This window comes from Acomys minous (assembly GCF_964271855.1).
Source record: "Acomys minous genome assembly, chromosome: 1".
Taxonomy (NCBI): domain Eukaryota; kingdom Metazoa; phylum Chordata; class Mammalia; order Rodentia; family Muridae; genus Acomys; species Acomys minous.
The window spans coordinates 128,064,861-128,081,318 of NC_140483.1; the positions used below are offsets into that span (position 1 = coordinate 128,064,861).

Consider the following 16,458-nt stretch of genomic DNA (forward strand, 5'->3'; position numbering starts at 1 on the left):
TCACACTTGAGGAAGTGATTCTTGTGCATCAGCCTCCTGACAGGTTGATATTATAGATGCTTTACATCTCGACTCAGTGAAACTACTCTGTATTTTCCAATGTACTTTCATTATGTTTCTTTCCTAATGTTTTCCCTTATTTTAAAATAGCCATGCAGTCTGGGTATGGTATGCATGCTGGTAACTCTAGCAATATGGAGGCAGAAGCAAGAGGAATGCTATAAGGGTAGCCTTGCCTTGTATATATAGCAAGACCCAGTTCACAAACAGACAGACAGACAATACCCACAGAAAAACCTAGTGGTTCTCCGCTTTGAAGTTTCTTCTGCCTCATATCTTTCCCTGTGACTTTTAAGTTACCCACTTAATCTTGCCAGTTTAGCTTATCCTTGAATGTAGTGAAGACAATATAGACAAGTTCTTTGCAGCTTCAACAAGAAAGTTCTTTATTCCCATTTCCAAAACCTTGGTTTTTTAAAAATTCCCTTTCAATTGAATGCCCTATTTTGATAATTATTAAAAGAAGAGTCAAACTAAGCCTTTACAGGTAATCTATTTTAAATGTGTCACACACACTTTGTTAATTATTGAAAATAGACCATATTTAATAGGCAGAACAAAAAGGGAGTCACAATTATATTTCAGAGAATCCATAATCCTGCAGGCAGAAACCTTCACAAACTGTTGAGTTTTCTCAATGGCAATGGATACAGAGAAGAAAATACGGCTTAAGAGAGAACTTGGATATTTCTGGGGAACAAATTTTTTAATTATTAATATAATTGGGGCAGGAATTTTTGTGTCCCCCAAAGGAGTACTGCAGTACTCTTGCATGAATGTGGGAATCTCCTTGTGTATTTGGGCTGCCTGTGCGGTACTGTCCTTGAGCAGTGCTCTCTGCTTCGCAGAGATCGGGACAACCTTCCCCTACACCGCGGCTCACTATTATTTTCTCAGGAGATGCTTTGGACCCGTGATGGCATTCCTAAGACTTTGGACTGCCTTATTTCTGGGCCCAGGAGTACTTGCTAGCCAAGCTCTGCTACTTGCAGAGTACGGCATTCAGCCTTTCTATCCCAGTTGCTCTGCCCCGAATCTACCCAAAAAATGTCTGGCCTTGGCGGTGCTGTGGATTGTGGGGATTTTGAATTCTCGTGGTGTGAAGGAGCTGTCATGGCTTCAGACAGTGAGCACAGTGCTGAAGCTAGGCATACTCGGCTTCATTTCCTTTAGCGGGGTGTTCATACTGGTGAGAGGGAAGAAGGAGAATATGCGAAGACTTCAGAATGCTTTTGACCACGAGGTTCCAGATGTCTCTCAGCTCATAGAAGCTATCTTCCAAGGATACTTTGCATTTTCTGGTGGGGCATGCTTCACGTATGTAGCAGGTAATGATCAATCTCGGGGAGAAAATGAAGCCATGGCTGATATATTGCATGTATGAAGCGAGCATATTTCATTGTGAATTGACTATCATCTTATAAAAAAGAATTTAATGATCTTCTATTTTTACTTCGTAAATCACCTGCTCTTAATTCTTTTCCATACTTAATCAACTTCAACTTCTATGAAAACAATCAAAGAAAAAAAATCTTCTCCTTTTCATATTATTTTCCTGGGGCCAGGAATATGAGGCCACTGATTAATGTAGTTTTCTTTCTGTTACTGTGTGAATGCTCAGATTTCCCTCCTGTGAAACTGTGGATCCTTGAAAAATATAAAACCAGACTATACTGCTGTGTTAAATGGCTGTGATACATGAAGGTGTGACTCACTCTTTTTATTCATTTATTTTTAGAATCACATTTTTTTTATTCTGAAAATTTCTTTCATGGATGAATGTGTTACTAGAGGTTCATATAATAATATAATTGGGAGATGGGTTAGGGGCATAGCTCAGTAGTAGTAGAGCAGTTACCTAGTGTGCCTAGCACAAGCCCCTCCCTAAAGATTTTTATTATTATAAGTACCAATGCTCATGAGAGCCTAGCAGAGGCTCCCATCTCCTCACCCCTCACCATGGCCCTCTGGACACATGAAGTTAAATTTCTCCTGTAGCTTCATGACCTTTTGTTTACCATGGGAGTGCAGGGCTGCCAGTGTCTTGTGGGGCACTGCTTCCTTGCTCACTCAGACCCTCTGAGAAGAGCACCATGCACTAGACTTTGCTTTTCACTTGCACCAGGTACTTTAGGGTTTTTGAACAGAAGAGAATCATAATTGTCTCGATGGCTCCTGTGCACAATGTAATACTTTTCCCTTTAGAAACTTGTTCCTCCTTTTTGATTTCATGGTTGACCTCTATCTTTGAACTCTGCCTTCTTACCACCAGAGTCTCTTCTCTTTAATTATGTTACTCCCTCATCAACCTAAAAGTTACTTTGACAGCTTTCATTTTTCATGTTAAATATGAATGGGCTTGGCTCTTGAATAAACCTCCCATTATTTTCATGGATTCTTTCCCTGCTTCCTAATCATAGCAGCTATTTTCTCCAACCTACACTTTCTCTTTAAATCTCTAAAATTGTTATTATGACTTAAGATTGGTATAGTTCTTTATCTTAAAAACAAATAATTGTATAGGAATTTAATACTAGCCATAAAGAAATGATGTGGTAAAAGCAAGTTCAGTAGAAAAGACGATCAATTTAATTGTTACTATCTGCAAAGAACTAGCAATTTGAATAGAATAAAACCTTCCCAGCCTTAAAGAGTAAGAATGAAAACCAGAAACAGAGAGAGCACATGTAAGGCACTGCAGGAAATGACGAGAGACCATACAACTGCTTTCATTTGATGACTTGCGGCCTTGATAATGGGTAAGAATGTTCAAGCCAATATAATGAGGAAAAGCATAGAATTGGGGATGGATGACTGGAGAATGTCAACTTTTCTGCAGTTGGTAGAAAAAAATAAAACCAGTAAGAAAGCACAGAAGGCTTAAAGAATCATAAAGAATAAGCCCTCATATGTTCCCAAAAGAGGGGGCTTTCCACAAGCCTAAATGTTCCAGAAGTGAGGAATTTGTGAAGAGATCAGAATGTTCTTCCTTGGTTAAGTGTGATATTAATGATGAGCTTTGTGGTTAAAAGTTAGTTTACATTGGGATAAAAAAATGAGTAAGAAAATAAGGCTGGGATAGTTCTCCTGAAGTTTGTGACTTAAACTGAGTGTGTGTGTGTGTGTTTGTGTGTGTGTGTGTGTGTAATAAGTGAACATGTGTGTATGTGTGCACATGTGTTTGTGTATCATTGTGTGCATGCTCATGTGTGAGCACACACCTCAGAAAAGGTAAACTTTGAGGTAATTTTATCTTGTTTTGATGCTGGAGATGTTTTATCGTTATGTAATTAGATAAATTAGATAAAGAAAGGTCTACAACATTTAATAATCTGTAAACTAATGTAGAACTCCTTCCAAACAGCTGAAGGTAAACAAAAGTCTGTGGGAATTTCAGTGCATTCTGTCCCCTACACTCCATAAAACTAGGTGTGGTGTTTTATGCCTATAATATGATCACTTGAGAGGTGCAAGAGGATGGTCAGTAGTTCAAGGCCAGTTTGGCCTCATGATGGGTTCAGGACACTGTTTCAAAAGAAAACCAAACCAAAAACCATTTACTTCTTCCCTGTCAAGTTAGTAGTTAGGATTTGGCAGTCTCTCAATGTGTATGGCAGAAGTTAATTTACTAAATAAGTTTTAAGATTTCTATGTAGCACTTCTATTTATGAAATATGATTTATCAGTATCTGATAAATAGTGTCAGAACAACTTGTCTTTCAAGATCAAAGCCCAAGGATATTTGCTGCCTGTTTGGCTGTTATTATAAAGTGTCACAATAATGACCTCTTATTATATAAGCCTCTTATAAATTAAATTATGATCTCTGTCATCTTTCTACAAATAAACTATGTAGTGAGAATAACTAAAAGGCCCAGAAGAAAATATAGTTAATTTTAAAAGTTGCTCTTTTGCTTGTTCCAAGCTTTAACTAATACCATAGCTATTAAAATAGCCTCTGTTGGGGGAGGCACAGGTGTGTGCTAGGGGTCAAATTTTGTCCTTCACATGTTAGGCAAGTGTTCTACTGCTGAGATATAATCCAGCCCAACAATAACCATTTTTAAAAGGTACTATGATTGGAATTTTGTTGCACCATAATTTCTTCCTTTGGTGATTTGAATAAAGTGTAGGCTCATATATTTGAATGCTCAGTCACCAGGGAATGAAACTGTTTGAAAGGATTAGAAGGATTGGGAGCTATGGCCTTGTTGGAGGAAGTGTGTTACTAGGTAGGCTTTGAGGTTTAGACCATGCCTGGCCTACTTCTCTCCCACTCCCTTTCTCTGCTTGTGGATCAAGACATAAAGACCTCAGCTACTGTTCCTGCACCATGCCTACTGATATGCTGCCATGCTGCCATGCTCTGCCTTGATAGTAATGGACAAACTGTCTGAAACTCTAAGCAAGCACCCAGGCAAATGCTTTTTTTTATAAGATTGGCCATGGTCATGATAATGGAACAGTGACTAAGCCACTTCTAACAAAAAGCTAAACAATAAGAGGCCCACAAGCAGTAAGTAGTAAGCAGAATTCAAATTAGATCCGTATTCACTCCTTACTCTTTCTAAAGCAGATAGTTCCATGCTGGAAAAGCACTTCATTAGTGAGCTACATCTCTAAACTTGTTTTCTGTTTTTGTTTTACAAAAGGATGGTTTATAAGGCTCCTTGATTCTTGACCAATGTTTGGTTGTGCATCTCAGCATCTGTTTTGGTCCACTGCTGTGTGGAGCCTCTCAGAGGACAGCTATGCTAGGCTCCCGATCATGAGAGTAGCAGATATAATTAATAGTGTCAGGGGTTGGTTTTCTCTCACGAGGTGGGTTTCAAGCTGGGCCAAGCTTTGGGTGGACATTCCTTCAGTCTTGCTCCATCTTCATCCTTGCTCATCTTGTAGGCAGGGTAAACCTTGGGTCTAAGTTTTTATTGATGGGTTGATCCTCTCATCCCTCCACTAGGACTCATGTACAGTTTGAGGGTGTCCTCTCCATTATCCATGACCTCTGCCACTAGGAGGCTCAGCTACAGTCACCCTCACAACCCAGCAGAAGCCCACCCTGTCTTGGGTCTCCAGCTTGTCACAGAGAGGGCCCCACCTACTGTTTTTCTTCTCTCTATAGACTTTCTGTAGTAGGAGGAGCTGGGGCTGACTCTGACATGGACTCTGTTGCCTGCTCTTTGGTCACTCCCTGCTGGTGGGGCTACTTCACCAGGCCACAGAGAAAGAGGGTGTGCTCAGTCCTGATGCCAATTGATAGACTGGGATGAGATTTTGTGTTGGGGCTCCCCTCTTCTGGGGAATAGGGGAGGGGGAAGGGGAAGAGGCAGGGAGGGTAAGACTAGGAGGAGAGAAGGGAGGAGGTTAAGATTGGGATGTAAAGTGAATACATGAATAAAATAATTTTAAAAAGAGAATGATTTAATGGTTTAAAATTATTAAACAAACAAATAAACAACAAAAAGAGGGAAACTGACACTATAATCTTTTTCAATACTTAATTTACGAATATATTCATGAAATGATCTTGCTGGCCAAAGATTTCCTCTCTTACTTTCCAAGAGGTAATAATTTTGCTGAGTTGAAGGAGCAGCAGCCACATTGTTAGCTAAGAAAGAAAAGATGTTTCACATAAAAGAAGAGGGACTTTATCAAGAAAGGGCATGATGTGTTCTTAAAGAGCCAGGCTACTAATGAAACAAGAATAATAAAAGGACCCATCAAACTGTTGCATGACCTGTCTCCACAGCTCTAACACTTGTGTCTTAAGAAATGGATCAGTGTGAAGTAGTTTTTTTTTTTTTTTTTGTTGTTGTTGTTTTTGCCTCTGAGTGTGTGCGTGTTATAGCAGGATAAATGGAAATGATGCAGTCCAGTTTTTGAAACACGTAAAACTTTTAAAATAAGTTTAAGAAGTAATTTTTCCCAAGTCTAATTTTTTTATGTATTATAGGGGAGATGAAGAAACCCAGCAAAACAATTCCTAGAGCCATATTTACAGCGATGCCTCTAATAACCATGGTGTATTTACTGGCTAATATTTCCTACCTGACAGTTCTGTCACCCAGGGAAATCCTCTCTTCAGGTTTGTATACACAAATAGCAAAGACAGTTAATAAAATGCAGTTCTTTATGTATAGTTAGGACACTTTGCCAGTTAGGATGGCTGCACAGTCTTCATTATTCTACATAGAGACCCATTTATGATGTTGTAAAAACAGGATGGAGAAAGTATGATTTGGTTTAAAAGGGAGATTCATTTTAACCATAATTATACATTTTCTGATAATGTGAAAAAGGTATGTATAATGCAGATGGATGACACAGATTCAAAACTGTTTGCATGACCTCAGGTGTAGTGATACTGCATAATCAGTAATTATGTTTATTAATACTTATACATGCTTGATTTTCAGTAATTCATGTGACAAATTTGAGATGAGGGATATTAACATCTGAATAAGTAAACATTAATAGTTAGTTGATGACTATAATCAATATTATTAATATGTAAAATAGATATTTATCTCAAATTACCCCAAATTTGATGCTGACAAATGACCTAAACATATTGAAATTTTGATTAAAGCCGAAGTTGAAGAATAAAGAACTAAAGAATATCCAAGGTATGATACTACATGCCTGTGATCTAGAGCCTACTAGAGTACTTGAGAAGCTGAGGTTGGAGGATCTTTAGTTTAGAGAGACCTTTTTTGAAGAAGAAGTAAACAAGAAACTCTTAAAGAGACATGCATAGCAGATTCAAGGGATAAAAAAAATTTTTAATGAAAAGCAGAGAAAATTGAAGACTAGCTGTTTTCTCATGCCAACATCACATCTCAAGTCATCACCTTCTGAGATAGATGTGTCATATAGTAACATTGGACTAAGCAATATTGAGCAATTTCTTCTTGCTTTGATGACTATTTGATAGAGGTAAGTCTCCTTACTGACCTAGAACCACATGTTTATAAGGCATCATATGGTAATCTATTATACTGTATATTTTGCAATGGTAAAATCAGGATGTTTAGGATTCCTAACTCCTCAATCATGATCATTTGTTTACTTAGGGAGACTTCAAAGCTCAGAGTAGGTTTAATATAAAAACTCCAGTGACTTGAATCAATTGCAATGTGACTACACAATAGAATGCTGCAAGGTAGCATCCCACACCAGATTTAATTCATCAAGGGTCTAGGTGTCTTTGGCATGAGAGATGAGATAGGACCAGGCTTCTGTGGGAACAAACCAAGTTCAACCCTGGACAAACGCACTGATTCACGAGCTACTTCAGAGCTGTCAGGGTTCATTTATAACAGTGCTTCTTAACCTTCCTAATGCTGAGACCCATTAATCCAGTTCCTCATGTGTGGTGACTCGCCAATCATAAAATTATTTTTCATTCCTACTTCATACTGTAATGTTGCTACTGTTATGAATTGTAATGTAAATGTGTGATGTGCAGGATATCTGATATGTGATGCCTGTGAAAGAGTCATTCAATTCCAAAGGGGTTGCAACCCACAGATTGAAAGCCACTGGTTTATAATGGCAGCTATGATTGTGGTCAGGGCCACTTGCCAGTGACACTGAGGCTGCAGTACAGGAAATCTGGCATTCTTTATGACTATATGACTATAACTGGTGCTCTGGATATATTGATTATTAAAGAACTGTAAAATCTCTGGAATATCATATCAATTGCAACAATTTTGTAGCTATCACAATAGTTTTAAAGCTTGTATGGAAAACTTGGGAAGCTTCTACTGTTGTTTGTAATTTTGTTTTAATCACTGCCTTTTTCAGGCTTATAATCCTCAGACATGATCTAAAATCTGAATTATTACTTTAAAGCTTTAATTCATGTACTTAGACTGCATTAGAAATTAAAGTTGAGAAAATAATCAGAATTATATATAAAAATGTAACTTTAGGGAAGGCCATCATATTATCAGTATTAAAGGCCATCAAAATATCCAATCAGTTTGAATTGTTCAGCTAAGTTATATGTAATAGACCATCCTGGGGTTTTGCTTAAAAATTTAAATTTCATGTTATTTACTTATTTTGTGTGCATATGCATGGGCATCGTGTTGCACACATGGAGGTCAAAGAACAACTTGCAAGAGTTGACTCTCTCTTTCTGCCATGTGAGTTGCAGGGTTGGAAGTCAGGTCTTCAGGTGTGGCAGCACAACAAGCACTTTACCTATGTTGTCCTCTCCCTGATGCAACTCTGAGGTTTTTTTTTTAAAGAAGGTCATATTGTCCATTAAGTGATGGACACTGAAAGGGACAATGGTTATGATGGTTTAGTGATGGAAAAAGCTCTATGCTTTCACGCAGAATTGAAAGGCACCAGTGAAAAATGGTACTCAGCTGGGATGAGCCTGTGAGTGACTTTTTTTTCTTTATGGGGTGCATGATTTATATAAGCTCCAGAGAGTTAGTAATTTGAATGGTTGGAGGCATGCTTTCAATCAATGACATAGAGATATTCCAAGAGAATATGGGATTTTTATAATATAGTGTGAATTGGTGCAACATTTTATTTGAGGCACTTTGCAATCTGTGATAATAGAAGTTTCTGAGGCTTATATAGAAAAGAAAGCAGGCAGTCACATGTAAGGTATTTAATTTGTAGATGTCCAATCTACGAAATGAAGTTCTTTTTAAAAACCCCCCTTTTAAATTAAAAAAACTCTTATTTATTTTTACTTCGGTGCATTGTTGTTTTGCGTGTATGTGTGTTGGTGTGAGGCTGTTGGAGTCTCTGGAATTGGAGTTACAGATGGTTGTGGGTGCTAAGACCTGAGCCTGGGTCCTCTGGAAGAGCAACCAGTGCTCTTAACCACTGAACTCTCTAGCTCCAAAAAAAAAAGTTCATAATCTGGGGTTGGAGGTGCACGCTTTTAATTTCATCCCTTTTGAGGTGGAGGCAGGTGGATCTCTAAGAGTTGGAGCGAGGCGTGTCTGGTTTACAATTGTCATAGCAAGTTCAGGACAGCCAGGGCTACATAGAGAGATCTTGTCTCAAAACAGAACAAAATCCACAAACAAACAACTAACAAAAAGTCTTTATGGTGAAAGTTCTATACATGAAAAAGAAGGGCACACCTTTAGAGTCTCGAGCGTGGAAGTAGTGTGTAATGATTCCTGGTTCCAGTTCCAGAAGCCTTGCTGAGGGTGTTCACAGAATGCTCCCATGATGTTCTGGAGGTTTCCGACCACACTTAAAATAGGGGCTATTAACATAGGGCAAGATAATCTAAATGATTAAGAAGTGATACAGAAATGGGTGTTAAGTGCCCCATATGTGACAACGTCCCCTGGATGGGGAGGCCTGGTGGCACTCAGAGAAAGGATAACAGGCTACCAAGAAGAGACTCGATATTCTATGAGCATATACAAGGGGTGGAGGTCCCCCTCAGTCACAGTCATAGGGGAGGGGAGTAAGGGAAAATGTGAGGGAAGGAGAAAAGGGAGGATACAAGGGATGGGATAACAATTGAGATGTAATATGAATAAATTAATAAAATATATTTAAAAAAGAAAGTTTCCTTGTTCAGACAGTTTACAGGAAGTTTGTCTCAAATGCCTGGCTGCATGAAGAAATTTGAACTGTTAAGTGGAAATTTTAGAATTAGTTACTTATAAATTGATACAGTCATTTTTGATGCTGAGTTTGTAGGACTTCTTTTATTTAAGAAATACATATTATGGGCCAGCAGGATAGCCCAGTGGGTAAAGCATTTGCTGTGGGACACTAGTAACCTGAGCTGTGTTCTTGGGACTCACAGTGGAGGAAGAGGACTGACTCTTAAACTGAGAGTTTAAGCTCTCCTTCTCTCTTTCTTTCTCTCCTCTATTTCTCTCTCCTATGCACACAATAATAATAATACATAAAATAAAATTTAAAAATTAATTGTACACTCATAAATCCTACTTCTAAGCATGTATTCTGAAGAGAACATTATAAATATTAAGAATTGAAGGCATAGAAGCCAGATGTGGCTGGTCTATACAAGCCAACCAGAACTATATAGTAAGATTTTTAGCAGTAAACAGACAGACAAATAAATAAGTAAACATATAAATATAAGTATAATTTGCAAGAACAATTTTTGGCATATTAAAATATGCCTCAAATAATTTCACATTTTGTGTGTATGTTTTTATTAGAGTACATTTTTCTTTTTGAGGCTAGCATTTTGCTATATAGCCCAAGCTGGTTTGGAACTTTGATTCTCTTTTCGGCCTTCATATTACGGGAACATTGGGTTCTGCTTTGCTCACTGTACTGAAACAGAACTATTTCACTGAGATAGAATCATCTGTCTAATATTTCCATAGTACAAAGTGGACTCAAAGGGATTTTCATAATGAATATATTTGTTTATTGGTGATTTTCATACATGTATATAATGTATTTTTGATCATGTCCACTTCTTCACTTCCTTCCTCCAAATTCCTTTAGATTCCATCTATTGGTAGGTTTTATGATAACTGACATATTGAGATAGAATTCATAAGGTCTTTTTTCTTTTGGCCTTAAGACAGAAATAACAACTTCAGAACATGCTGTAATGCAAAGTTTCTGAATTTCAACGCCATCAATATTCCGGATCATTCTGTTTTGGAATCCTCAGTATTGAACTCAGAGCTTCACATATGATAAGCAAGCACATTGCCATTGTACTATATCCAAAGTCTTAGACCACGTAACTCTTTTAAACTGTCCTATCAGCATCTGTGGCTGCTATCCATCAGGACGCCAACAGCAAATGCCTGTCTCTCCAGTTATAGGACATCACAATTCTCCAGACATTGACACACGATCTATGAAGAGCAAAGTAACATCTACCTGAAAACCATTGGTCTATAGCTTTAAAAAGTCTCAAGAATCATAAGTATTTGGATCTGTGTTGAATTGATGTTCACTTTTTTCATTTTATATTGTGCTATGGTTTGGGACAGCTGATACTCTGTCAGTAGTGATATTTTCTGACCCTGGATAAGTCTGTCAGCATTCTATATGCTAATATTAGTTCATAAGCATATTTTAATTATTCACCTAACACAACTAATGCATTTCTCAAGTATTTATTGAAAACCCAGTATTACACTGTCTGGCCATGAATTAATTAATGATGTTATAGAAAAGGCATGTGGGCTATTTGCCTACAAAAAGTTCCTGGTCTTTTGGGAAAGACATAAAATCAACCATTCTTCTTCTTCTTCTCCTTCTCCTTCTCCTTCTCCTTCTCCTTCTCCTTCTCCTTCTCCTTCTCCTTCTCCTTCTCCTTCTCCTTCTTCTTCTTCTTCTTCTTCTTCTTCTTCTTCTTCTTCTGTTTGTTTTTTCAGACAGGGTTTCTCTGTGTAGCCTTGGCTGTCCTGGACTCACATTGTAGAGCAAGCTGGCCTTGAACTCACAGTGATCCACCTGCCTCTGCCTCATGAGTGCTGGGATTAAAGGTGTGCGCTACCAGGCTTGGCTAAAACCAACCTTTCACGCAGTACGGTGAGCTGAAATAGGTACAAGCCCAAATAATACTTAAATGTGAAAAAGGAAGTAACAAAGTTCCCTTCATATATATATGTTTATATTTAAGAGTTTATGTTATGTCTTTGAAATCTTATTGTATAAAGATTTATCATCAGATTCTCTTTCTTAATACATCTCTTTTTGTGTGCTTTTTCCTCTGCAGATGCTGTGGCTCTTACCTGGACTGACAGGGTCATCCCCCAGTTCACATGGACTGTTCCTTTTGCTATCTCTGCTTCGTTGTTTAGCAACCTTTTGATTAATGTATTGGAGACAGCAAGAATAACATATATTGCAAGCCACCAAGGCCAGCTGCCACTGGTGCTTGGTACCCTTAATGTTCACTCCTCTCCCTTCCTAGCTGTGCTTCTAGATGTCTGTGTGGGATCCGTTGCAATTATCTTAACAAATCTAATTGACCTGATAAACTATCTCTATTTTGTTGTTTCTCTTTGGACTTTCTTAACAATTTTAGGAATTCTGAAACTGAGGTACCAGGACCCCACTCTACACAGACCATATAAGGTAAAGATAAATACATTTGTTCCATTTGAAATAAGACAAATGACTATGTATTTGAAGAGTATGTTCAGAAAATCCAAATGCAGATGTGCTACTCAGGAAACTGAGAAGCAAATATAGAGACTGGACTTCATTTTCATGGTGAATAGGTTTTACTTACTATGAAATCTCAAAGGTTCAATGTAAGGATTTGTTAGTGAGAAAGGCAGGTGTATTGGGGTGGTGGAACAGATCATTGGAGGACATTTGACCTGAGGTTGCCTAGCTGACTAATATAGCTATTACACACACTGTGTCTTTTACAGTAAAGACAGATATAGCAAATGATAGACAGGAGACAGAAAGTCAAGTCATAGATGATATTTACTGTCCTGAAATATTAGCTTATTTATTTAGATCATAAACAGATTCCTTCTCCTCAACTTTTGCTTATAAACTCTGAGGGGAGAAAATATGGCATGGATAAGGAGATCATTCTTTCATAACAGGATATTATTGGGGGGCAGAGCCTTTGCACATACTGGAATAGTCTTGATTGGCTGGCAGCATGTGTACAGCTTTGCTGTAGAATCTCCTGTCCTAGAAAAGTTAGATACCACTTCCTGCTTATATTCATAGTAGAGAAGAGGAAATAGGTTTAGGGAAGGTATGCCACTTGTCAAAGCTCATATAGCACAAAATAAAGCCAATATCCAAATATCAGCAGTCTCTTTAGGGAGTTTGACTCTCGCTAAGTATAAAATATAAGAACCTAGAGTGACAGGAAGTGATGTCCTCATTACCAACTTTGTTGATTTACCACTATCTTTTTTTTTCAGTCTTCCCTTGTGCTTCTTCCATTCATCCATTACAAAGCTCTTGGATATTTGAGGACACATTGAGGCGTGACTTTATTTCAAGTACCTTGTTAAGATCTCTTCTCTGGGTACTGAAATAAATGAGACTCGGTCCTCATTCTTAGGCAGGGTGTCACCTATTTCAATACTAAGTGAATAGTAACCAATGCACTGACAGTGACAACCAGAGGATGATCAGAGAGTGTCCATGTGTATCTAGTATAAGGCTGTGCTCCTCATCTGCTTGGAGTACCTTCCTGGGAGGTCCTGTCCTCTGAATTTCACATCTGTATACTTTTAAAATCCTTTGCTTCTTTGTTGTTTTTTGAGTCAAGCTTATACCGTGGATAGGCACAATTGCAGGGAAGTCATGCATTTTGATAGAGTTGGAGCACATCAAGAAATACAAGGTAATCATTAAGAGTTGGGCTCATGTCTAGTTCCTCATGTCCTTTCCTAAGCTTGCTCTCATTTCACTGCTGACATATCTTTCTATCTACAATGAACACAGTTAATGTTTGCCTCCTCAGAATCTTGTGTGCATTATATAAGTGAACGTATGCAAAAATCCAGGGCATGACATTAATAGCTATCATTACATTATTATTATTTGAATTATCTTTGCTTAAAAAGGATGGTAAGGGCAACTTTAAAAACAAATGGTTAAATATTTCTTATCTGACATTATGAATGCTCATATCTTTCCCTCAAGTATTTGACAAAAATAATGATCTATGAGGTGGTGAGTTATTTTTCTTAACGGCCTTTAAATAATTAAAAGGCAACTGTTACATAAGACTCAACTGAATAACCCTCTCATTAAAAAGTTTCATAATTTCAACTAGCTATATCATACAATTTGAGTATAGATTCATGTTTTCTACATATATCTCAAAATTGATTGCCTAGAGCCAGATGGTATATGTCTATAATTCAAGTTAATTTAGAGACTTTTGGGAACCTGAGGCAGGAAAACTATGAGTTCAAGGCCAACCTGAGCTACTTAGTGGGATCCTTGAGGGGAAAAAAAAAAAAACCAAAGGTAATGTTGTAATGTTAAGTGTTGTATGTTTATATTTCTAGCATAATCCAGATACCAAGGATGAATCTTTAGGATTTGGCTAAAACAAAAATAGGATTATTTCAGACAAAGAATTTGTTCTTCCTTTTGTTCCTTTGTTGGTATGTGAGACCTATGCAATCCTAATATTTAACTGTTGATAATAACTCGGTTAACAGAGGGTAAAAGAAGTTTTTCTCTTAACTTGCTCACCCATTTGAAATAATGTCTAAGGCAGATTGCCTGGAGCCCCAGTGGGTGTGTCTAGACGCTCCTTTTGAATATGTTCATACCACCTGTGCCTGCAGGTGACCATACTATTCGGCATCTGCTTCTGACTATCTCCACTCAGGAAGAATCAAAACTAGATTCTGATGAGTCCCCAGCCAGCACCTTCCCTGAGGAATCTCCAGCATTTCCTTTCACTGTGACATTCTGAGTCCTGACAAAATTGACCTAACACAAAGACTGACTTAGCCCAGTTTCTGTCATCAGCTTCACATGATTTTTACTTCTGTGAACATTCAGCCGTCACATGTGGATTTTCACATCTACTTACTTTCTTCAATGTTATGTTTCCATTCCAGGTGTTTTTACCGTTAATACTGTTAGCCCTGGCCATCACCCTGTGCTTGGTTTTGATTCCCCTGGTCAAGTCTCCAAAGATGCACTACATCTATGTGTTCCTCTTCCTCCTCAGTGGCCTGCTGTTGTATGTGCCATTTATACACTTTAAAGTGAAGCTGGTTTGGTTTCAAAAGTTGACTTGCTTTCTGCAGCTGCTGTTTAATATTTGCATCCCTGATGCATCTGATGATCCCATATGGGAAGTAGAAAACTGAAAAAGAATAGCCTTTTATAACTGCAGCACGTTCCAGACAAAGGTCAAGTGGAGGCTAGGAGAGGAAAGATGGCTACTACGGAAACTGAAATGGCGGATAGAAAAGTACCTAGGGAGTTCCTGGTTTTCAAATGGCGAACAGAGTGGCTGGAGAGATGGCTCTGCTGTTAAGGGCACCAGTTGCTCTCCCAGAGGACTAGAGTTCAATTCCCAGACCACACATGGAAGCTCACAATTATCTGTAACTCTGGTCACAGAGGATCCAGTATTCTCTTCTGGATTCTGCAGGCAGTGCACCCATATGGTGTACAGCTATACGTGTAGGCAAAACACCCATACACATTTGCAAAAGAAAAATAGCAAAGAAAGTGTTACACACAACCAATCTCTGCTTCAATAAAAAAAATTCCTCCTTTGTGTAGCGTCACATATTAATGACGCCTTTCTCAGTCTGTTTATCTCATCTATTTTCTACTTAATGTGTCCTTATAATAAAGGTTAATGATTGAAAATAAACATTCTCTCATAGTTTTAATTTTTCAGTAGCACAACAACACAAAACAACCTTAATAGGTATTTTTGTTGTTGTTTTGTTTATTTTAGAGACAGGAGCTCACGTTAGTACAAGCTGGCTTGAGGTCACAGCACTCCCCCTGCCTCAGCCTTTCCTAGCAGTAGACTGACAGGGAGAGCCTCTGTTTCGGTTCCTGCAGCTCCTCACTGATGGGATGGGATCTGAAAGTTAAGAGAACCCCTTTTCTTCTCCAAGTTGGTTTTGGCCGGTGTTTTATCACAGGAACAAAACAATACAAAACAAACAAACAAACAAACAAAAAAAGACTAGTACAGACTGATATAGACACATTTACCAAGCTTTTCACCTTCAAACTAAAAGTATTTTAACTAGTAAAAGTGGCCAAATATAGTGTTCTTAGGGGCCATGTTAGCTATCTTTCCTATTGTTGTGATAAAATATCCTGGCAAATGTAGTTTCAGGAAGAAAGGGCTTATTTTGGCTTCAGTGCTAGAGGGTTCATTGGTCAGGAAGACAAGGAAAGAGGCAGAATGCATGGTGGCAGGAACAAGATGCTGCCTGTCACAGTCACTGTCCGGGAAGTGGGATGTGAACAGAAGCGAGGCCATCCCACAGAGCCCCAAAACTGGTTCCTAGTAACCCTTTGCATCCAGCAAGACTCCACCCTATGAAGGTTTCACAAGGCTCCCAAACAGCACTTGGGAACCAAGTGCTCAAACACTTGAGCCTCTGGAGGCATTTCACAGTCAAACACAACAGCATGTAGATTGGCTTTATGCGCCTGAATTTTCTTTCTTTCTTTCTCTCTTTCTCTCTTTTTTTCATTCATTCATTCATTCATTCATTCATTGGATGAGTATCACTGTGTACCCTAGGCTGCCCTCATACTCAGAATACCCTCATCTCAGCTTCCCAAGATCTGAGACTACAGTCATAAGCCTAGCTTTAAATAGGCTTTCTTAAAATGAGAATTAAATGAAGTAATAGACTAAACATTAAAAGAGAGTCAGTGATTGGCACATGATAAATATCAAATTTTATGTTAAAAAATAAGCCC

At 38.2% G+C, this 16,458-nt stretch overlaps 1 protein-coding gene across 2 annotated transcripts; it reads left to right on the plus strand.

Annotated features, from left to right (window-relative positions):
* Nucleotides 1–644: 644 nt before the first annotated feature.
* LOC311604346 (solute carrier family 7 member 13-like) lies at nucleotides 645–15,281 on the plus strand. 2 transcript variants are annotated; one of them, XM_084794119.1, is made up of 4 exons: nucleotides 645–1,388; nucleotides 6,014–6,145; nucleotides 11,771–12,132; nucleotides 14,613–15,281. In XM_084794119.1, exons 1-4 carry the CDS (start codon nucleotides 698–700, stop codon nucleotides 14,865–14,867), a joined length of 1,440 nt encoding a protein of 479 aa, XP_084650245.1. In that variant the 5' UTR covers nucleotides 645–697; the 3' UTR covers nucleotides 14,868–15,281. The 2 variants fall into 2 exon arrangements, with proteins under 2 accessions (XP_084650245.1, XP_084650246.1); XM_084794120.1 differs by lacking the exon at nucleotides 6,014–6,145.
* Nucleotides 15,282–16,458: the final 1,177 nt, after the last annotated feature.

Bases quoted from the DNA above. Each gene is read 5' to 3' on its own strand.
- LOC311604346 (XM_084794119.1), top strand. From the start codon at position 698: ATGGCAATGGATACAGAGAAGAAAATACGGCTTAAGAGAGAACTTGGA. The intron at 6,146-11,770 runs GTTTGTATACAC...TTTCCTCTGCAG, and splicing joins CAGGGAAATCCTCTCTTCAG to ATGCTGTGGCTCTTACCTGG. The intron at 12,133-14,612 runs GTAAAGATAAAT...TTTCCATTCCAG, and splicing joins CTCTACACAGACCATATAAG to GTGTTTTTACCGTTAATACT.